This window comes from Eptesicus fuscus, chromosome 17 (assembly GCF_027574615.1).
Source record: "Eptesicus fuscus isolate TK198812 chromosome 17, DD_ASM_mEF_20220401, whole genome shotgun sequence".
NCBI lineage: Eukaryota > Metazoa > Chordata > Mammalia > Chiroptera > Vespertilionidae > Eptesicus > Eptesicus fuscus.
The window spans coordinates 2,652,050-2,673,814 of record NC_072489.1 but is presented as its reverse complement, the minus strand read 5'-3'; the positions used below and the strand labels follow the sequence as shown (position 1 = coordinate 2,673,814).

The 21,765-nt window shown below is 63.0% G+C and overlaps 1 protein-coding gene across 1 annotated transcript; it reads left to right on the top strand.

The window, feature by feature from the left end:
- Positions 1–1,330: 1,330 nt before the first annotated feature.
- MMRN2 (multimerin 2) lies at positions 1,331–21,681 on the top strand. The gene is made up of 7 exons (XM_054729183.1): positions 1,331–1,525; positions 15,063–15,191; positions 15,270–15,376; positions 15,475–15,555; positions 16,345–16,503; positions 16,640–18,343; positions 20,518–21,681. Exons 1-7 carry the CDS (start codon positions 1,368–1,370, stop codon positions 20,901–20,903), a joined length of 2,724 nt encoding a protein of 907 aa, XP_054585158.1. The 5' UTR covers positions 1,331–1,367; the 3' UTR covers positions 20,904–21,681.
- The last annotated feature ends 84 nt before the right edge of the window (positions 21,682–21,765 follow it).

Here is a 21,765-nt window from a genome sequence, read left to right as displayed (position 1 = left end):
CCCTCATGTCATCACAAGATGGCTTCACGCACAGTGTAGGCAGGCCCGGCGGCTGCTCCACGCAGTGAGGCCTGGGGGTCCCGTGGCTCTGCGTGGCACGGAGGAGGCAGGTTGCGGCAGGGGAGGGCAGTCGTGGGTGATCAGGCCAGTAGGGGAGGGAGTTGGGTGGCCATTAGGCTGGAAGGGGAGGGCAGTCGTGGGTGATCAGGCCAGTAGGGGAGGGAGTTGGGTGGCCATTAGGCTGGAAGGGGAGGGCAGTTGGGGGTGATCAGGCCAGCAGGGGAGTAGTTAGGCGTTAATCAGGCCGGCAAGGGAGCAGTTAGGGGGCGATCAGGCTGGCAGGCAGAAGCAGTTAGGGGCAATCAGGAAGGCAGGCAGGCGAGCAGTTAGGAGCTAGCAGTCCCGGATTGTGAGAGGGATGTCCGACTGCCCGTTTAGGCTGGATCCACAGGGGATAGTCCTAAATGGGCAGTAGGACATCCCCCAAGGGGTCCCAGATGGAGAGGATGCAGGCTGGGCTGAGGGACACCCCCCTCTGTGCACGGGGCCTCTGCTTTATTTGTAAAATCACAGAGGTGGAAGAAGTAATTTGTAGAAGAAACGAGTTATAGAGGTAAAGGAGGGGCCCCTGGAGCTGGGAGAGAGGAAGGCAGAGGTGAACAGCCTGGGAAGAGGGGGAGGAAGAAGAGGGGGAAGGCTCTCGCTGCTCCCAGGAGGGCGGGAGAGGCGCTGGGCCCTCCATCCTAAGGGCTTTAAGGGTGGAGATTTTAGGAAAGGTCCCGGAGGAAGAATATTCAGAAGCTTTCCAGGTGTGTCCTCTCAGGGTCTAGGTCTCCACTGACTGGTCATTATCCAGCTGGTCCGAGGCCGCCTTGGTGTCACTTGTCTGGTTGTGGTGCCTCTCTGGGCCCGGAGCTGAAACACAACTGAGACCTAGATGTTACCTCCAGCGAGGAAAGGTCACCCGCCTGCTAGGGGAGGACAGGCCACCCTGGGGCGAGGTCCCGCCCTACATTTGTCCTTTGCTAGGCACCCAGGGTTCCGCCCCGGTGACCTGCACCTGGCGCACCGTCCTTGCTCTGCTCGTGTCTGTGTAACTGTCTACCGCGCGTGGGCCTCCCAGACTTCCAGGGCCCCTGACACAAGTCCTCTCAGGGCCCGGGAACCAGCTGGGCTGTTGACTGCCTCTGTGGGGGGTGGGGAGTGTGTGTGTGTGTGTGTGTGTGCGTGTGGCTGGACCAGATGCACCGGTGGGCCGGCCTAGGCCACTTCCTCTCTTTGTTGTCCCAGCCTTCTCTTCCTTCTGAGCCTTCACTTGAAGCAGTTTCTGGAATCACCGGCAGCGGCTGAGCCTGCCCACTACCAAGATGATCCTGACACTGCTGCTTAGCCTCGGGGGGGCCCTGGGCTGGGGGCTGCTGGGGACCTCGGCTCAGGCCCCTGGTCCCAAGGTCTCTGACCCACACAGCCCCGGGCTGCCTGGGGTCTGGGGGTCAGAGGCTGAGGACATCGGCAGTGACCGACGGTAAGGAGGAGCCTGGGCGTGGGGGAGGCTGTGGGCCCGGCTCAGCCAGAGCGGGGCTCTCTGGACCTCAGTGACTCACCTGTGAAATGGGCTGATGTTATCTATAGGCGGGGCAGTTGTGAGGCTGAATGAGGTTCCAGGACCCGCCGTGCCTGGACTGGGCACCCCAGGAAACTCCGTCTGACCTGTGGCAGGGAATGGGCCTGAGGGTTGGGCAAGTCTGGAGCACTCCTTGCCATCCCCCAGCCAGCATGGGGTGCTGAGGGGCTGCAGGTCCGAATTTCCCAGCTGGCCTGGCAGTGGCTCCTGTTCTTCGAAGTCAGTCAGTTCGGAAAGCTGAGCTGAGGGGAGGTTGGCCGTAAGCCATGAAGGACAGACGCTCCGGGGACTGGATTTTTATCTGAGCGCCAGGGATGTCAGGGTGTGGGCCTGGCTCTGAGAGCAAGCCCTCCGAGAGTGTGCCCACCGCACCTGCAGAGCAGAAGGCACGGCCCCTGGGGGTGGGCCCCGTGGTCTCGTTTGCCAGCATTTTATTTGTCCGGGGCCGGGACCCTCCCGCTGGGTGAGGTACCAGGTCCGTGGGTCCTTCCACAGGGCGCCCCACGTCCGTACCAGGTGCTGCTGACTGGCCGGGCCCCTGCCAAGTGCTATCTCAGCTCATCCTCCCAACAGCACCAGCTACAGAGGAGGCGCCTGAGGCTCAGAGAGGCTGAGCAGCTGGCCCAAGGTCACACAGCCGAGGAGAGCCTGAACCAGGACCTGAGTCTGATTCTCAAGTTCATGCTCTGGTCCCTCGAGTGCTCACAGGCAGCCCTGGCCCTCAGATGTGCCTACTCCCCCACTGACAGCCCCCAACTTGACTGAAGGATCGACATGGATTTGGAGAGTGAGAAGGCCCAACTCACACCTCCCCGGTCTGCCAGGCGGCCGTCTGAGTCACCACTGTGCTGACTTACAGGCCGCGCAGCCGACTCTTCAAGGTCGGTGTGCTTACTGGGCACTTCCCAAACGCAAATTTGATTAGGAAGAGGCAGGAGGGGGAGAGTAAGCGAGCGCACACTGACCCTCAGGGAGGGAACGGCTGGCCCCAAGACGGACCTGGGAGGCCCCGTTCCTGTCCTGCCCCAGGTCTGCTCAGGTCTGGGAGGCCCAGGGGACTCTTGGTGCGGAACCCAAGCCCCAAAACCATCAGCTCCGGTCTCCAGGCCTCCGCTCCCTTTGATGGACGGGAGGAAGAGGAGCCGAGTGGATGGGAGGAAGTAGGAGAGCTTCTCTTCCTCCCCTGCCCTGGGCTGTGGGCGGGTCGGCACTCCCTTCGCCCCAGGGAGGGTGGGCCTCTGGGCTCGCTCAGCCATTGCCGGGGTGGCCCAGGTGTGTACAGAGAGCCTGTGGGTGAACATAAGGGCACCTTGGCGGGGAATTCCCAAGCAGGGTCCCAGCCCTAGTCCTAAGTGGCTCCTGGGGGTCCCTGCAGGCCCGCTGGGTCCCTTCCCACACCCCGAAGCTGCGGTTCCCACCGCCAAGCCCAGCTCGCCAAGGCCTCCGCAGGGGCTGGTGAGAAAGGAAGGAAACGCTGCACAGCTTCCCCGGCCCAGTGCTTCCCCTGCTCCTGGGAAGACAGGGCCGCACGCCGCCGCCCTCCTCGGCAGGAACGGAACGGGCGGGAACAGGCGGGAACAGGCAGGCGCCCAGGCCAGGGCTGCACCCACGTTTGCCACTCACACTGGGGTCCAAGCCCCGGGGCCAGGCCCTGGGCCAGACCCAGAAAATACCCTTTGCAAGAAGGTTGAACATGTCAACATGAGAAATCTCCAAACTTGCAGAGAATTATTATGAGTTTGAGCCAACCTGACAGCCAGGAAGGAAAATCCTAACAAATTGAGAAAATGCTCTGGAGAAGGCCAGTTTGCAGCCTGTTTTATACCGTAGAATGGAAGCAGGTGTCAGAGGGTTGTCTGAAGCCCACTGCTGGGAGATTTAGGGGTGGGAGAGAGCACGGGAAACCCCGGGGCTGGGTAAAGGTACAGCAGAGACAGCTTCTCTTACACTGGTGGGCGAGGACTTGAAAACTCACACCTACAGCCCCTGGAGATGGCTTTTGGGGGAACGAGATAACAATGAGGCCTTCTGTGGTCTCTGCTCTGTGTGGGTGCCCTGGGGGTCAGGAAAAGGAGGGGCCTGACATTCCGGAGGAATGTTGTCTTGGAGCAGAGACGGCAGACAGGCCTTGGGTAAAGACTGAGCTGTCAGGGGCTGGAGGCCTGGGGTGGGGGTGCCCGCCATGAAGTTTTATGTCAGACCCTCCTGTGGCCACTTTCAGTCTCTGAGTCTGTAGGCCCACCCGCCGGCCGCCCCCGAGCTCGTCGGGTTTAGTGTGTGGTCCCGTCTGTGTCCACACAGATCAGCTTGGTACCCGGTGCAGGTCCTGGGGAGGAGGAGGGATGTGCTGGGTGCTTCCCAGCTCCCTGGGGACCCCAGGGAGAGGGCCGGGTGAGCCAGCCACTGGGTGTTGGCTCCGTGAGAGAAGAGGCTCCTGCTCCCGGGCTTTGGTGGGGGGGGGAGAGCCGCGGGTTCGGGCGTGAGCGCCTCAGAGGAAGGACTGAGCCTGCAAGGGGACAGCTGAGCCCCGGAGGAGGTGCCCCACATCCGCGTGGTTGTGACAGCCCCGCAGTGGCCACTGTGCTCTCCACGTTCCATGTGGTGAGGCTTGGGGTGGAGGCGGGGGGATCCAGGGCCATCCTGCCCCTAAGAGACAGGTCAGAGCTGGGCCCACGTCTGCTGGGCTGCAAACCCCAGGCCACCTCCACCTCTCTCCCCGGAGCGGGGAGTGGAGACCTGCCACTGCCAGCCTTCGGTCCGGCCCAGCCCCGGCACAGCCTGCCCCGCGCTCACGGAACGTCTGTGATGTTTGCGGCTGAGCAGTCATGCATTTCACTGGGGGTCGCCCAGGATCAGGATGGAGCCCAGGCCTGCGACTGTACCCCCTGCACCCTCTGCACAAACAAGGCAGAGCCCCGGTGGGCAGAGTCCTGGCAGAGAAGCCTGGCTCTGGGCCGATGCCATGGGCTCGGGCTCCTCTGCCAAGGCCCCTTTCTAGCTCAGAGACAAAGCCTTGCAGACTCACCCCTGGGGGTCACCCTCCTAGTTGACCCAGGGCCTCCCAGAGCAAGGCTGCGGAGAGCACGCCTTCTTCCCAGGAAGGCTCCCGGGCGCGGGCCGCCTTCCCTGGCTGGTTAAGAGGCACTGACTCCCGGGGGCCGCAGCACATCCATAATTCAGGAGGCCAGGCCCCTTCCCGGGAGAGGCTCTCTGCCTTCCCCACAGCCCTGCCCTCTGCCCCCGAGGGGCCAGCTGTGCGAATGTTCTCCATCTTTCCAGAACCAGTGTGTGTGTGAGGGGGACGGGGCTTGTTCAAATGTCACCCTAAGAACAGGGAGGGGCGGCCCAGGCCGCCCAGCTCCCATTAGAAGCTCTAAGGGCTCAGCCACCGCTCTCCTGCCTGGGACTGGGCATCAGGGCGGGGCAGCCCCAACCAGGCGGGAGGAACCCCGCACTCCTCTCTAGGCGGGGCCTGCCTCTCCGTGGACCCTTGGAGAGGAGGGTGCAAAGAGGGCGCAGGCCCGAGACCAAGAGGCAGCGAGAACAATGGGCACCTCATCGAGCTGGGCTTGGGGTGCTCGGAGGGCCAGCGAGAAGCTGCCAAGAGCTGGAGGAAACCAAAGCAAAGGTCAGGAATGTTCCCAGGCCTCGGGGCCAGCAGCCTGCGCTGTGCGGGGTGGGGGGAGGGTGTGGGGGGGGGCGTGGGCAGAATAGCAGCAGGTCGGAGAGAAGGTCCCAGCGGAAGGGTGGCGCCACCCCTGCCAGTTCCGGAGCTCTGGGTGGAAAGTCCTGGTCACGCCCGGCGGCTGGACCGCACCGGCACCCGGGACGCAGGCCTGGACCTGCCGACAGCCCAGGGGGTGCGAGGAGGGAACGCTGTTCCCCGCCTTGGGCTGGTGCATCGGGACTGATTCTCTGTCTGTGGCGCAGGCTGGGCCTCCGCCCACCAGATGCCATTAGCACCCCCACCCTCCCAGCTGTGACAGCCACAAATGTCTCCAGAGGCTGCCAAGTGCACGGCGGGGGTGGGGGGAGGGGCCTCTCCCTTTGAAAACCACTGGTTCCGAGAAATACTTTCTCTAGGGCTGAGCCCGCGTTCCAGGAATGTCCGTGGGCCCAGGGCGGCCGCGTTTCTGGTCCTGGGAACAGCCTGTGCCAGCCGCCTGGCCAGCCCTGCCCAGGCCCCGTGTCAGGGCTGCACGGACGTTCTCTGCTTACAGTCAGGGCCAGCTTCCCGGGCCCGGGACCCAGCAGCCTGCACGGCCCGGGCACGCAGGGGAGCCCGCACCGGGCGCATCCCTGTTGTGGGCCTGCATTTTCATTCTGCACCGTGCCCTGCACCGCATGCAGCCCTCTGTGTAAATGCTAGTGTGTACCGACTGCCCCTTTGAGAAACACCTGGCTGACCCGCTGGGATAGAGTCAAACCCTCCGCACATTGGCTGGGACAGTCAGAAGCCCCAGGCCCCTCTGGTCCTCACAGACAATGGCTTCCGGCCTTTAGGCGGCTCTTTGGCATTTGCCTCTGGACCTCTAGCATGTTCACGTGGCCACTTCTTGGGACAGAGTATTATCTGTGATTTGGCTCTCGTTTCTACTCCACCCCCAGCCCCAACGTGCAAGGGCGCACACGCAGGGGCACACACTTCCTACCTGGCCCTTTCCCGTATTGTCACTTCGAGTGTTCACATTCAGGTGACTGCATATGCTACTTAGAGTGGGTGCTTGAAAAAAGCTGTGTGTCCCCCACCCCCATGTATTTTTGGTTTTCCCTAGAGCAGGGGTTGGCAAACTGCGGCTCACGAGCCGCGGTTTGCCGCTCTGTTGACTAATGAGTTTGCCAACCACTGCCTTAGGGAAAAACACTTAAAAAACATTTTATTTATTTTTATTTTTTTAATATATTTAATTGATTTTTACAGAGAGGAAGGGAGAGGGATAGAGAGTTAGAAACATCGATGAGAGAGAAACATTGATCAGCTGCCTTCTGCACGCCTCCTACTGGGGATCGAGCCTGCAACCAAGGTACATGCCCTTGACCGGAATCGAACCAAGGACCCTTCAATCTGAGGGCCAACGCTCTATCCACTGAGCCACACCAGTTAGGGCCACAATCCAGTGTTTTAAACAAATAATATTTTGAAAAATCAAGGAGTCCTAAAATTCAATTAAAAATTTTTTGAAGTTTTGCCCTGGCTCAGTGGTTCAATTGGTTCGAGCATTGTCCAGTACACCAAAAGGTTATGGGTCCAATTCTCAGTTAGGGTTCGATCCCCAGGCAGGGTGCATATGGGAGGCAATCAATCAATGTTTCTCTCTCCCTCCCTTCCTCTCTCTCAAATCAATAAACATATCTTTGAGTGAGAATAAACATTTTTTAAAATTTTATTTTTCAATTATAGTTCACATTCAATATGATTTTGTATTAGTTTCAGGTGTACAGTGTAGCAGTTAGACAATCATAAACTTTACAAAGTGTTACCCCGATATTTCAAGTGCCCGCCTGGCACCATTCACAGTTATTACAATACCATTGACTGTATTCCCTGTGCTGTACTTGACATCTGGACTGTGGTGTAACTCCCAATCTGTACTTCTCAATCCCTCACCGTTTTCACCCAGTCCCCCCACCCCTCTGGCAACCAGGAGTCTGTTCTCTGCGTCTGTGAGTCTGTTTCTGTTTTGGTTGTTATTTATTTTGTTCTTTGGATCCCACAGGTAAGTGAAGTCATAGGGCATCTGTCTTTCTCTGACTGACTTCTTTCACTCAGTAGCTACCCACGAGGTCCCATGCAGTCCGTATGGCGGCCTTAGCAGTTGGTGTCCGTGGGGCTCAGGGGCGCAGCCTCCCAGGTCCCTGGTCACAGAATTCACTAGGCGACCAGCCCCGGAGGCACAGAGAAACCCATTCATTTCCAGATGTTCCGCACTGACCGGCAGTGACTCCGGGAGGCCCTTTCTCTCCCCATCCTGGGCCCTCCCCACACGGAGGAAGCTTTCCCTGTATACCCCTTTGGTTTCTTTGTGCCCCAAATATGGATCAGACTTCCGGACCTTTCACGGGCTCTGCAAAAAGCCCCGTGTGCTGGGATGGGGGCAGTGGGGCCACATCTCAAGGCCTGGCCTGGGGCCATCACTGATAACTCCGTCTGGGGATGGTTTATGGCCTCTAAAATGGGAGTAGTATTTTGGGTAAACAGGTCTTGCAGGACCAGATAATTAAAGGGGCAGTGACTAGATTCAGAATGCTAGCCCCCCAAAAATGCCTCATTTTCCCCATCATCCTGAGCTGGGTGTTCCCAGAAAGCCCTGTGTGGGCTGTGTGAACCCTCCTGTGCAGCTGTCTTGACTGCAGCTGGCCATCCGTGGGCAGGGTGGGCCCTCAGGCTGGCTGGCTCTGAGGACCGACCCCTCACGGGTAGGAGCCGCTGTGTGGGGCTGACCTGGGAAGAGCCTCCCCTCCGGTGGGCCGGGGCCGGCGATCTGATGTGGTTGGAAGCCCACCACTGAGCGGTGTGGTTCTGGGCCTCTTGGGAGGGACTCCAGTGCCGGTCAACGGCAGAGGCTGCCTGTGACCAGTTCTGGGATACCTGTTGGAGCCACAAAATGACCCCCAGTTTGCGGGGGGCGGGACTCAGGGAGCCGCAGGGTGAGGCCAGCAGCGCTCCTCAGCTGACACCGACTGAGATCCCACCGCGTGGAGGGAGGGCTCTGCAAGGAACAGGGTGCCCGGCAGGTGCGTGCGGAAAACGGCCCTCACCCCAGAGCCACACCCCAAGTCTGCCCGGAGGGCCTCAGAGCCTCTGAGAAAGTCTGCACATGGGCCCGGGCTGGCGCTGCCGCAGACTCCTCCACAGGGCAGGCTCCCAGGGCAGGGCCACAGGGAGCCGGAGCCGGGGCAGTGCCTCCCCCAGGCCTGCCCTGGAGCGGGGATGCTGACCCAGAAAGATGGTGTCTGTGGGAGAGGGACTCAGCACAGGGTCCTGGTGGCGGTCCCTCCCGCCCCCACAGCCACACCACCCAGTCTGTCCCTGTGGGATGCCAGTCAGCTCCTCGCCACCTTTTCTCAGCCAGAGCCCAGGGTAAGTGGCCGCCAGGGAGATTTTGTGCACTGGCCCTTTAAGAGGGCACCCACTCCAGTCTCTCCCTGGTGGAGGGAGCCCCGCTGACGTTCACAGCCAGCTGTTCTCTGATCCTGGCCCTCGTGCTCTCTCCCGGCTGCAGAGCCTCACTCCTCAGGGGAACCTCTGCAGCTCAGACGTCCCTCAGGTTCCCAGCTGCCGCACGTCGGGTGGGGCGGGCCTGTTCACATCTCCGCGCTTCCCACCATCTTCTCTGTAAATGCTTGTTATCCCAGTTTTTGGTCTGCTGTTCTGTGATTGATTTGTAGTTCTGGTCTGGTCCTGGAGGGTGACCGTAGCTTCTCCCTAGTCCGCCGGCTGCTTCCATCTTCCCTTTCTCTTATTTGGTGGCATTTTCTGGCACAGAGGCCCTCAGGCTGGGGCAGGGCGTGCGAAGGGCCCAGAGAGCTTTAACAGACTGGGGCCCAGCCCCAGAGAATCTCACTTGACTGGCCTGCAGCAGGGCCTGACGCTCTAGTTTTTAAAGCGCCACCTGGTGGTCTGATGGAGACAGAACCACTGCTCCAGCAGCTCCCTGAAGAGGGGCTGGGAGGAAAGGGTTTGGAAACCTGGCGCATTGGCAGTGCCCGGCTGCACGAGTGGCTCAGTGGGTTGAGCATCGTCCTTGGCCCTGAAAGGTTGCCGGGTCAGGGCGCTTACCTGGATTGCAGATTTGATCCCCACTGTGGGAGGCAACCGATCAATGTCCCCCCCCCCCCCCCCTCTAAGCAGGTCTTCAGGTGAGGAGGAAAAAGGAAGAGTTAGGCTGGATATTGGATTCCAAATGGGAAATAGTTTTCCTTCAGTATTTTGAAGGCTTTAGTTTCCAGTATTGCTGTCGAGAGGGTAAAGGCCATTCTAATTAACGGCGCGCGTGTGTGTGTGCGCGCGCGTGTGTGTGTGTGTGTGTGTGTGTGTGTGTGTGTGTCTTGGTTTTATCTCTGGAAAGTGTTCTAAAATATCATGATGATGTGCTTTGCTTTGATGTGAGTTTATTTTCATTGTGTTTTGGGTTGGTGGGGCTCTTTACATCTGAAGATTCAAGTCCTTCACTTCTGAAATACATATATATTTCAGGTTGGATGTTGGATTTCCAAATACTGCTCCTCTTTTTTTTTTTAAATCTTTTTCTTCTACTTTTCATCTCTCTCTTTGCTCTTCTTTTAGGGAAATTTCTTTAACTTTATCCTCCCACACACACACACACACACACATATATATTTTATCCTGAGGACATGTTTTTATTGATTTTTAGAGGGAGAGGAAGGGAGAGAGAGAGAAACATTGATTGGTTGCCTCACATACATGCCCCAACCAGGGATTGAACCCTCAACCTGGGTATGTGCCCGACAGGGAATCAGGCCCACAACCTTTTCTGGTGACAGGACATGCTTGAACCAGCTGAGCCACCGGCCCCGCTAACGTTTGTATCAGTTACTTTTCTGCATTTCTACAGTTATGTGTAATTCCCAATGTTCTTTGTTGTTATTGTTGTTGTAAATCCTCACCTGAGGATATTTTTCCATTGCTTTTTAGAGAGAGTTGAAGGGAGGGAGGGAAGGAGGGTGAGAGAAACATCGATGTGAGAGAGACACATTGATTGGCTGCCTCCCACATGCCCCAACTGGGGCTGAGGATGAACCTGCAACCCAGGTACTTGCCCTTGATAGGGAATTGAACCCTCAACCCTTGGGTCCATGGACTGATGCTCTAACCACTTAGCAACATGGGCCAGGGCCCAAGGGTTGTTCTGTTGTCCCCCTTTTTAAATAGCTTCTCTTTCTTACTTCTGGATCCAACAAGCACTCATCAATCTATTAACATTAATGCAAATTGGGGGAAGTTGTCTTCTCTCCGCAGTCTTATATTTCTACAGGCTCGGTGCACAAAATTCATGAACTCTGGGGAGAGAGGGTCCCTCAGCCTGGATTGCGAGAGGGTGCAGGCCAGGCCAAGGGACCCCACCGGTGCACGATTGGGGCCGAGGAGGGACACGGGAGGTTGGCCAACTGGGAGGAACCGTAGGAGGGCTCCAGGACATGTCCAGCCTGTCTCACTCAGTCCCCCAGCAGCAAGCTAACCTACCGGTTGGAGCATCTGCCCCCTGGTGGCCAGTGCACATCATAGCGAGGGGTTGAGTGGCCTTAGCATATCATTAGCATATTAAGCTTTGATTGGTTGCGGACACTTAGCATATTAGGCTTTTATTATATAGGATAAGCTGATTTTTTTTCCTTTTGCTGGTTTTGACCTCCCTCTTTTGTAATAAAGACTTTCTCAGGGGTCAGCCTTGGGTGTCCACCGCCTGAGAGCAGCGAGGTTGAGAAGCCGATTGGAGCTGGGAGTGCGGTGGGCTTTCTGTCTGTCTTGTAGCTGCTCTGCTGGGCCAGTGCCTGGAGCCCAGGGTGGCAGGGCCTCTGGGTCTTTCCTCCTGAGCAGGGCGTTCCCTGATGGGTACTCAGCCTCCTGCTGAGGGAAAGGCGCCGGCAGGCGCCCGGGAGCCGAGGAGAAAGTGGCTGGGAGGGTCTCTGCACTCAACATGGGTAAGGTTCCTCAGTCCGCCTCGATCCCCGCCCCCCCAGCAGCCCCTGTGTGACCGTGCCGGGTGGTCCCAGGACAGAGATCAGCCCCGGAGAGGAAAGGCCTCCGTAGCCACCGCCACTGCCACACCCAGTGCATACCGCCATCACCTCTGACCTGGAATCCTGACACCACCACTTACCCTTGTCCCCTCCTGTCCCTCTGTCCCCACGAAGGAGTGAGGCAGCTCTTTCATGTCCCTCCTTACCTCTGAAGCCTCTCCTAAGTAGCGCCCCCCCCCCCGCCCCCTGCACCTCTGTGGGACCACACACCGCGGTCACAGCTCCTGGGGCCTCACCCGGCCTCTCTGTGCAAGACGCAGCCCAAATCACCTCCTCCCGCGAGTCCTTCCAGCTCCTAGCACCTGTCACACCAGCTGAGAGGGCCGCTCTTCCTTGGGGCCTGAAGTGAGGTCTGCACTGGCATGTGGGCACTGGGTGCTCTGGGTGTCCTGGGTGCCCTGTGTGCCCTGGGTGCTCTGGGTGTTCTGGGTGTCCTGGGTGCTCTGGGTGCTCTGGGTGCTCTGGGTGCCCTGGGTGTTCTGGGTGCTCTGGGTGCTCTGGGTGCCCTGTGTGCTCTGGGTGTCCTGGGTGCTCTGGGTGCCCTGGGTGCTCTGGGTGCCCTGTGTGCCCTGGGTGCTCTGGGTGCTCTGGGTGCCCTGGGTGCTCTAGGTGCCCTGGGTGTCCTGGGTGCTCTGGGTCCTCTGGGTGCCCTGGGTGTCCTGGGTGCCCTGGGTGCCCTGGGAGCCCTGGGTGCCCTGGGTGCCCTGGGTGCCCTGAGTGCTCTGGGTGCCCTGGGTGTCCTGGGTGCTCTGGGTGCTCTGGGTGCCCTGGGTGTCCTGGGTGCTCTGTGTGCTCTGGGTGCCCTGGGTGCCCTGGGAGCCCTGGGTGCCCTGGGTGCTCTGGGTGCCCTGGGTGCTCTGTGTGCCCTGGGTGTCCTGGGTGCCCTGGGTGTCCTGGGTGCTCTGTGTGCCCTGGGTGTCCTGGGTGCCCTGGGTGTCCTGGGTGCTCTGGGTGCCCTGGGTGCTCTGGGTGCCCTGGGTGCCCTGGGTGTCCTGGGTGCTCTGGGTGCTCTGGGTGCCCTGGGTGCTCTGGGAGCCCTGGGTGCCCTGGGTGTTCTGGGTGCTCTGGGTGCCCTGGGTGTCCTGGGTGCCCTGGGTGTCCTGGGTGCTCTGGGTGCCCTGGGTGCCCTGGGTGCCCTGGGTGCTCTGGGTGCTCTGGGTGCCCTGGGTGCTCTGGGAGCCCTGGGTGCCCTGGGTGCCCTGTGTGCCCTGGGTGCTCTGGGTGCTCTGGGTGCCCTGGGTGCTCTGGGTGCCCTGGGTGCCCTGGGTGCCCTGGGTGCTCTGGGTGCCCTGGGTGCTCTGTGTGCCCTGGGTGTCCTGGGTGCCCTGGGTGTCCTGGGTGCCCTGGGTGCCCTGGGAGCCCTGGGTGCCCTGGGTGCCCTGGGTGCCCTGAGTGCTCTGGGTGCCCTGGGTGTCCTGGGTGCTCTGGGTGCCCTGGGTGCCCTGGGTGTCCTGGGTGCTCTGTGTGCTCTGGGTGCCCTGGGTGCCCTGGGAGCCCTGGGTGCCCTGGGTGCTCTGGGTGCCCTGGGTGCTCTGTGTGCCCTGGGTGTCCTGGGTGCCCTGGGTGTCCTGGGTGCTCTGTGTGCCCTGGGTGTCCTGGGTGCCCTGGGTGTCCTGGGTGCTCTGGGTGCCCTGGGTGCTCTGGGTGCCCTGGGTGCCCTGGGTGTCCTGGGTGCTCTGGGTGCTCTGGGTGCCCTGGGTGCTCTGGGAGCCCTGGGTGCCCTGGGTGTTCTGGGTGCTCTGGGTGCCCTGGGTGCCCTGGGTGCCCTGGGTGTTCTGGGTGCTCTGGGAGCCCTGGGTGCCCTGGGTGCCCTGGGTCCTCTGGGTGCTCTGGGAGCCCTGGGTGCCCTGGGTGCCCTGGGTCCTCTGGGTGCTCTGGGAGCCCTGGGTGCTCTGGGTGCCCTGGGTGCTCTGGGTGCTCTGGGAGCCCTGGGTGCCCTGGGTGCTCTGTGTGCCCTGGGTGTCCTGGGTGCCCTGTGTGCCCTGGGTGCTCTGGGTGCCCTGGGTGTCCTGGGTGCCCTGGGTGCCCTGGGTGCTCTGGGTGCCCTGGGTGCTCTGGGTGCCCTGGGTGCCCTGTGTGCCCTGGGTGCTCTGGGTGCTCTGGGTGCCCTGGGTGCTCTGGGAGCCCTGGGTGCCCTGGGTGTTCTGGGTGCTCTGGGTGCCCTGGGTGTCCTGGGTGCCCTGGGTGTCCTGGGTGCTCTGGGTGCCCTGGGTGCCCTGGGTGCCCTGGGTGCTCTGGGTGCTCTGGGTGCCCTGGGTGCTCTGGGTGCCCTGGGTGCCCTGGGTGCCCTGGGTGCTCTGGGTGCTCTGGGTGCCCTGGGTGCCCTGGGTGCTCTGGGTGCCCTGGGTGCCCTGGGTGCTCTGTGTGCTCTGGGTGCCCTGGGTGCTCTGGGTGCCCTGGGTGCCCTGGGTGCTCTGGGTGTCCTGGGTGCCCTGGGTGCTCTGGGTGCTCTGGGTGCCCTGTGTGCCCTGGGTGCCCTGGGTGTTCTGGGTGCCCTGTGTGCCCTGGGTGCCCTGGGTGTTCTGGGTGCTCTGGGTGCCCTGGGTGCCCTGGGTGCTCTGGGTGTTCTGGGTGCCCTGGGTGCCCTGGGTGCCCTGTGTGCTCTGGGTGTCCTGGGTGCCCTGGGTGCCCTGGGTGCTCTGGGTGTTCTGGGTGCCCTGTGTGCTCTGGGTGTCCTGGGTGCTCTGGGTGCCCTGTGTGCTCTGGGTGCTCTGGGTGCCCTGGGTGCTCTGGGTGCCCTGGGTGCCCTGGGTGCTCTGGGAGCCCTGGGTGCTCTGGGTGCCCTGGGTGCTCTGGGTGCCCTGTGTGCTCTGGGTGTCCTGGGTGCTCTGGGTGCCCTGGGTGCCCTGGGTGCCCTGGGTGCTCTGCGCTTGAGCCTGGCCCTGGGAGCTGACTGCCGGGGAAGGGCCTGCTGAGCCCGTCACGGTTGCCACCCGGCCAGCGAGCTCCGGCTCCGTCAGCAGACGCACCGCCGCTCTAGGAACGGCAAGGCGCGCGGGAAGGCTGCCTCCTGGTATTCGGGATGCGGAGACCCCACGCCGCCCTGTAGGACCTCAGTGGGGGCCGCCTTCCCTCTGCCTATTGAGGGCCCGTTTCCATTACGGCCATAATGGGGCCCGCTGGGGGCCAGTGCCTTCCTGCGGCCGGGGCCCTGGCGAGGGGCGCTGTGAGCGGTGATGGGGAGGCTCAGTCTGCAGCGTCTGCTGAGCACGTGCCGGCACCGACCCTCGTCTGCCCTTGGAGGAGGGCTACAATCTCCATGGGGCCAGGGGAAGGCAGCTCTCCAAGTGCCCGTTCAAGGCCACACCAGGCAGTGAGTTCAAACCCAGGACCCGCAGGTCCCGCGGGCCCTCTGCGCCCAGCACAGGAGGGAGGGAGCTCCTCCTGCCTGTGGGCCATTCTGCTGCGGGATTTTTGAGGGTCCTCAGCCTCTGTGCCGCCCCCGGGGAGGCTCCCTAAGGCGGCGGGCCGGTGCGGGGGGCGGGGGGGGGGGGTTTGCGGAGCTCTCGCTCGGGGGCCGAGGGCTGAGCAGTGGGAGCACTCCCTGCTCGGCTCATGGAGCCCACCGTCATGGCCCTGGGGCGGCACTCGGCGCTGGCGCTCCTGTTGACCTCTCGGAAGGCTGGCGGGTGCCCGGGCATGGCAGCAGCCCTCTCCTCTTGCTTGGTTTTTCCAGTAACTGGTGCCCCTACCAGAAGTCCAGGCTGGTCACCTACGTAGCTGCTTGCAAAACGGAGAAATTCCTCATTCACTCACAGCAGCCATGCCCGCAGGGAGCTTCGGACTGCCGGAGAGCCAGCGTCATGTGAGTGGGCGGGCCGGGGAGCCACTGGCCCAGGCCCTCCGCGGCTCCCTGGGTGGCTGAGCTGGTGTCTCCCTCCAGGTACCGCGTAGCCCCCAGGCCGGTGTACCGGGTCAAACAGAAGGTGCTGGCCTCCGTGGCCTGGAGGTGCTGCCCGGGCTTTGCTGGCTCCGACTGCCAACACCATGGTAGGGCTCCGCGTGGTCCCCCACCTCAACCTCTGACCCCGGAGGTCACGAGCTCCTCTGACCACTGGGGGTCAATATCTGATGCCTCCTCCCTGCAGACCCCACTGCGATCCCTGAGCCTGCAGGTCCGGGTGTCGACCTCCAGGAGCACTGGGCCGGGCCGGCTGCCGTGGAACCTGGTATGCTGCTTCCCTGGGGGGCGCAGGAGGGGCAGGCAGACAGTGAGGGCCGTGTGCCAGGCTCTTCTCCCCTGATAAGGCAGTGCCATCTCAGGAGAACTCGGGCCCCAGAACCAGCAGGGCCCCCCTGAGGCTCTGCACCGCCCTACTCCCTACCGCGGAGGCCAGGTGCCTGCCTGCCGCCATGCACGTCACCCCCGTCCTTGGCACCCTTTCTAGGACGGTCAGCTTCGCCCGGCACCTCCCTTGCCCCTGCACTGCACAGGTCCCCAGGGCCTGGAAGACACCTCCCAGCACCCCTGCCCTCAGCCGGGGACAAGAAGTCACACTGTCCCTGTTCTCGAGTCTCCCAGCGTTTTCAGGGCTGCGCGGTGTCCACCTGCACTAACTATGTGCAGCCGCCTCCCATGCTCTTGGAGAATCACCCAGAGACCCCACGGTTGGGCCGTTCAAGGCTGGACCAAGGTTGGGTGGCGACTGCATTTCATCGCGTGGTGAACGCCTATCTAGTGACAAGGGCTTCGAGAATAGTGTCGAGAGCCATGCCCACGTGGCCGAGGAGGAAAATGTGCCAAGTGTGATTAGTCATGTCTGCGGTGGGAGTGGATGGCAGGGTGAAGGTTCTCTCACCAAGTGTTTGCCCTTCTGGGACGAAAGGCTTCTCAGCTGCTGCTCAGAGGCCATCAGCACACTCCTCTCTGTTCTCAACCCCGACGTCTCGGTGCCCTGTGGCCCGCCAGGCCTGGGGAGTTAGCCCCCAATACGTCTTTCTCACGTGTCCCCAACCAGCAGCTGCAGAGACCAGTCACATCAGGGTGCTGCCGGAGCGCCTGCTGAGCGGTCTCCAGAACGACATCCACCACACGGCCGACGGCCTCCCAGGCGCGGGGAAGGCCCCGGCAAGCAACCTCACAGCTGCAGTGACCGAGGCGGACGAGGAGGAGCTGGGTAAGCGGCCGCCGCAGGGGCCGAGGAAGAGGCTGGTCACACCCACGGGGATGAGTGGGAGGGAAGAGGACCTCCCTCCAGCCCCTGCCTGGGTGTCTGCGCAACAGGTTGGTGTGAACGTGCGCATTTGTTGCAGAGTTTCCCGGCAAGTCCGTCTGGAGTGGCTTTAACCAGAGCCTGCACAGCCTCTTTGAGGCCGTCAGAAACCTCTCTCTCGATGTGGAGGCCAACCGACAGGCCATCAGCATGGTCCGGGACGGCGCCGTGCCCAGGGCTGACTTCCAGGAGCTTGGGGCCAAGTTTGAGACCAAGGTCCAGGAGAACAGCCGAAGAGCCGGCCAGCTGCAGCGGGACGTGGAGGAGCGCCTGCACGCCCAGCAGCTCTCCCTGCAGCGCTCCCTGTCCGAGGTGCAGGCGGACGTGGACGCCAAGCTGAAGAGGCTCCTGAAGGCCCAGGAGCACCTGTCCAATGCCAGCCTGGCGGCGGCCGCGGCCGGAGCGGGGGCCCGGCCGGAGCCCGAGAGCCTGCAGGCCCGGCTGAGCCAGCTGCAGAGGAACGTCTCGGCGCTGCACCTGGCCGCCAGCCACAGGGAGGAGGCGCTGCAGGGCACCCTGGCGGACATGCAGGCGACCCTCGACCGGCACGTGGAAGAGATCAAGGAGCTGTATTCCGAATCGGACGAGACCTTCGATCAGATCAGCGCGGTGGAGCAGCAGGTGGAGAAGCTGCAGGGAACCCAGCAGGAGCTGCGGGAGCTGCGCGTGGCCCTGATGGAGAAGTCGCTCATCGTGGAGGAGAACAAGGTGGACACGGACCGGCAGCTCCTGGAGCTCAACCTCACCCTCCAGCACCTGCAGGGCGGCCTCGCCGACCTCACCAAGTACGTCACCGACTGCAACTGCCGGCAGCCCCCCGGGGGCGCGGACGGCACCCAGGAGGGCCCGGGGAACACCACGCGCGCCCCGGAGGGCGCCCACGGGAGCCTGGACCTGCGGCGCCCGGGGGACGGCTCCTCTCTGCGGGCCCTGGAGCACGCGGTGGCGGCCGTGTCGCGGGCGCTGGAGGAACAGCGGGCGGAGGCCCAGCAGGCGGGCGCCGACCGGGCGCGGCTCCGGACGCAGCTGCGGGCGCTGAGCGGCCAGACGGCCGCGCTGCAGGCCGCGGAGGGCGAGCTGCGCCGGGCGGCGGGCGAGCTGCGCGCCTCCTTCGCGGCGCTGCTGGCGGACGCGCTGCGGCACGAGGCCCTGCTGGCCGCGCTCTTCGGGGAGGACGCGGTGGCCGAGGAGGCGCCGGGCCCGCTGGCCCTGAGCTACGAGCAGATCCGCGTCGGCCTGCAGGACGCGGCCCTGGGGCTGCACGAGCAGGCGCGCGGCTGGGCGGCGCTGGCCGCCAGGGTGGCGGCCCTGGAGCAGGCGGCGGCGGCGGCGGCGGCGGGCGGGGGCGAGGCGGCGGGGCGGGCGCGGGAGCTGCAGCGGCTGGGCGCCGACGTGCAGCGGCTGGGCCGGTGCTGCGAGGCCGGGGCCGCGGGCGCCGCCGCCCTCAACAGCTCGCTGCAGGGCCTGCACGGGGCCGTGTCCAGCGCCCAGCTCGGCCTGCAGCGGCACCGGCAGCTCTTCCACAGCCTCTTCGCCAACTTCCAAGGGCTTGTGGCCGCCAACGTCAGCCTAGACCTGGGGAAGCTGCAGGCCATGCTGGGCCGGAAGGAGAAGAAGGAGCAGAAGGCCCTGGACGCTGCCCGGAGGAGGGACAAGAAGCAAGTGGGACCTCGGGCCGATGCCCACGTCAACGGGGTCAACGGGCCGGTGCCACGAGCCCTGGGCGCCGAGCGGCAGGAGGCAGGTGAGTCCCGGGCCGGGGTTGAGGCTCCAGGGAGACACGGGGGGGTGGGGGGGCGCGTGGCTGCCCGCGGCCCGCCTTCCGGTCAGGGGGTCAGGGGGCCGCCTTCAGCTGCCTGAGCCTAGGGAGGGCGGGGTCACCAGAGCCAGCCCCGGCGGGCGGGCGCAGGGCCCCTCCGTTTGCGGGGCGCACGCCTGGCTGCCTCTGCGCACAGAGCAGGGAGGGGTGCCCCCTTTCCGGGCGGCCACACCTCAGACCCTCCGCCCAGCGCTCCACCCGCACCCCCCGCGGGCCTCCCCCAGGGGGCGGTGGGCTGGTCGCTGGCCAGGGCCCGGAGAGCTCGTCCCGCGTGGGCAGTGCCCCCGGGCCTGTCACCTCAGTCATCCCGCAGCCCCGGTGCCCCCTCTCCCCTGAAGCTGGGGCTCTGGCCACCCGCTCGCCCAGACCTGGGGCTGGATGACAGGCCACCCTCGGGGCGCTCCGAACCATGGGGTTCCTGAGGCCGGGCTCAAGGTCCCACCCAAGCCAGCTCCCTCCACTGCGGCCCGAGGCCTGTGTCCCGGTGGCGGTGACGGGGCACAGGCTCCAGCACCATTTGTCAGTTTCTTCATCTGTAAAACGGGAGACTCTTGTCCAGGGCTCCTGTGAAGACAGACAGACACATCCCCACAGAGCACGAGGTCACCGTTTATAAAGCCAGGCCTTTCCCGGCTCCCAGCAACCAGGGCCGAGCTGTGTCCCACCCGCACTGACTTCCATCTTTGTCCGCGCGTGTGGTGCTGGCCTCAGCTGCCCGATGGCTTAGGAGTCTGAGTTTACCACCACAACATTTTGTTTAAAAAACTCCCTCACAATTAAAAAGAAAAACTCTCTTATTTGAGTTGCAGGAAGGCCATAGGGCTTGAGTTTGTTCCTACAGGGAAGCCCTCTCTCAGGCCGCCCGCTCGCCCACCGGGAGGTGCCCCTCCCTGCCTCCGACCGCGGGCCCACTGGCTGCGGGAGGCTCCCTCGGAAGCCCCGCCCCAGCTGGTGGGGCCCCGGTGCCGGGGGCCAAGCACCGGCGGAGGGCGTCCCAGGCCCGCGTCTCTGGGCGGACGGGCGCCCCACCTGCTGGGAGCTGGGAGCACTGCAGGGCCAGAGCGGGTCTGAGGTGACACAATCTTACACAAATGGAAACGCTCCTCTGAGCTTTAATTCTCAGGAATCTTCCAGAACTAGAGAAGAGCCGCGTTCTGTCATTCACAGGCTGTGGCTGGACCAAAGTCGAGAGCTGGTTCTGGTCCTAAGTAACTAGCTGCAAACTTACTCCTTTAGGCCCTGGTTTCGTGCCCTGAGAAATGGGGGCGGGCGGGGGTGGGGTGTGCACAGTGTTGAGGGACAATCCAAGGAGCAGGACCACATCAGTACCAGGGCCGGTGCCATGCGGCGCCCCCTGAGGAGCGTCGTGCCAGGCAGCCAGCTGGCCCTTCCCTGCACCTCCCCCTCCGCAGAGCGGCCCGCCCATGCCTGGCGCCCTGTGGCACTCAGCCTCCTAAGGCCGGACCAGTGCTTCTGCCAGTGCGAGGGCTCCAGAAGCCGGGAGCTGGGGGACAGCTCCCAGCCAGGCCCAGTGCTCCGGGGCGCCCCCTCGGGGCCTCCCCCCTGTGGCCAGGGCCTGCGCAGCATTTGGAGAACATCCAGGGGACCAGCTTGAATAGGCGTTCCATCCCGGCCCCTGCTCGTGCCCGCTCTCCCTAAGGTCCGGCCCCAAACGGCGTCCACAGGAAGCGTTCGCTGTTCCTAGCCAGCACACCGGTGAGTCTGTCACCCTGAGGACAGGGCCTCTTCCCCGGGGCCACTCGGCCCTGGCAGGTGGCGCTGGTGGGAGTCGGAGCCTGGGCTGCGGCCCTCGCCTGCCACTGAAGCGCTCCGGACTCAGCTTTCTCCGTCAGAGGGACTGCGACTCAGGATGCGGGCAGGGAGAGGGGATGGGAAGGAAAGTGCTTTGTACAAAGTTACGCCAGCAGGGACGACAGCCTTGTATTTCTTTCAGTGAAACCCTAGGAGTCGGCCGGTTCCCCCACTCTGAGACACACACCGACGTTAGGCCCTGTCGCGGGAGCTGAGGAAGGCAGGTCCCGGAGTTTAACTTTCCATCCGAGGGAGGGAGTCACTGAGCACTGTCCTCCTGCCCCCAGGCTCCCCCGTGGCCTTCTACGCCGGCTTCTCAGGAGGGATGGCCGCCCCGCAGACCGTGAGGTTCGACGCCGCTCACATCAACGTTGGCAGCAGCTACTTCCCTGAAGATGGCTACTTCCGAGCCCCTGAGCGCGGGGTCTACCTCTTGGCAGTGAGCATGGACTTTGGCCCAGGGCCAGGCGCTGGGCAGCTGGTACTTGGAGGTCAGCGTCGGATCCCCATCGGTGGCGCTGAGGAGCAGAGCGGCGGGGGCGCGGCCACTGCCTTCACCGTGGCCGAGCTGCGGAAGGGTGAGAGAGTGTGGGTCGAGTTAACCCAGGGGTCCGTGCGGGAGAGAAGCCCGCCGGGCACCGCGTTCGGGGGGTTCCTGCTGTTCAAGACCTGAGCCCTGGGCACAGCCCCGTGCGCCCGGACTTGCCGGCTCTCCTCGCCCTGGGCTCCGCCAGGTTGGCCTGGACCACCCAAGTTGGTCTAGCTCTTCCCTGGAAATCCGCAGACAATGGCCTCCCTCTGATGCGCGGGGTCTGATACGATGAGGGCTGGATGCTCTCCCGGGCCGGCCCGGGGCTGGACCTGGTGGGCCTGCCGTCCAAGGCAGCGTGGCTGGACTCGTCTTCTCCAGCGTCTGCTGTGCTCCTTGTGGTTGAAACTTCGGCACACTAACCCTTTCTCTGGCTTCCCCGTGTCCCTAGTCCCTGTAGAAAAGCAGTCTTTCCCAGAGGATTTGGGAACCAGAAGAGAGGTGGCATTTTGGACAAGCCGGGGAACCAGGCTCCAGTCACAGCCGGTTAGGTCTGTCAGTCAGAAATGAAAACTGGTCGAGTATTAGGCGAAGGAAACACCATTAGTATCTTCCCCGCAGTCTCAGTCCTTCCTCGAATGTACCTGTAACTTGGACTTCACCCCTTCCCCCTTGCCGCCCACCGGCAAAGGCACGTGCCAACAGAGAGCGAACGTGTGTAGCTTTCCCGCTTTCACCCCCATTCTTATTAGCATCTCCACCAGGAAGGGAGCTGAGGGAGGGGGAGGACGACTAAAAACCGCCCTCAATTTCATCATTTTTGGGATCAAGCAGCACCCTTCCAAGTTCTGCCCGGTGAACTGATGGCGGAAGGATGTGGCGAGAGGTGGAAACGTGGGCCAAATAAAACTGTTTGCGGTAAGTGTGACTCCATTACTCTAGGACACGCCTTACTTCTCGTTCCCTTAATTCCGCCTAAAACACGCAGAAGCCTCCCAGTGAGCAC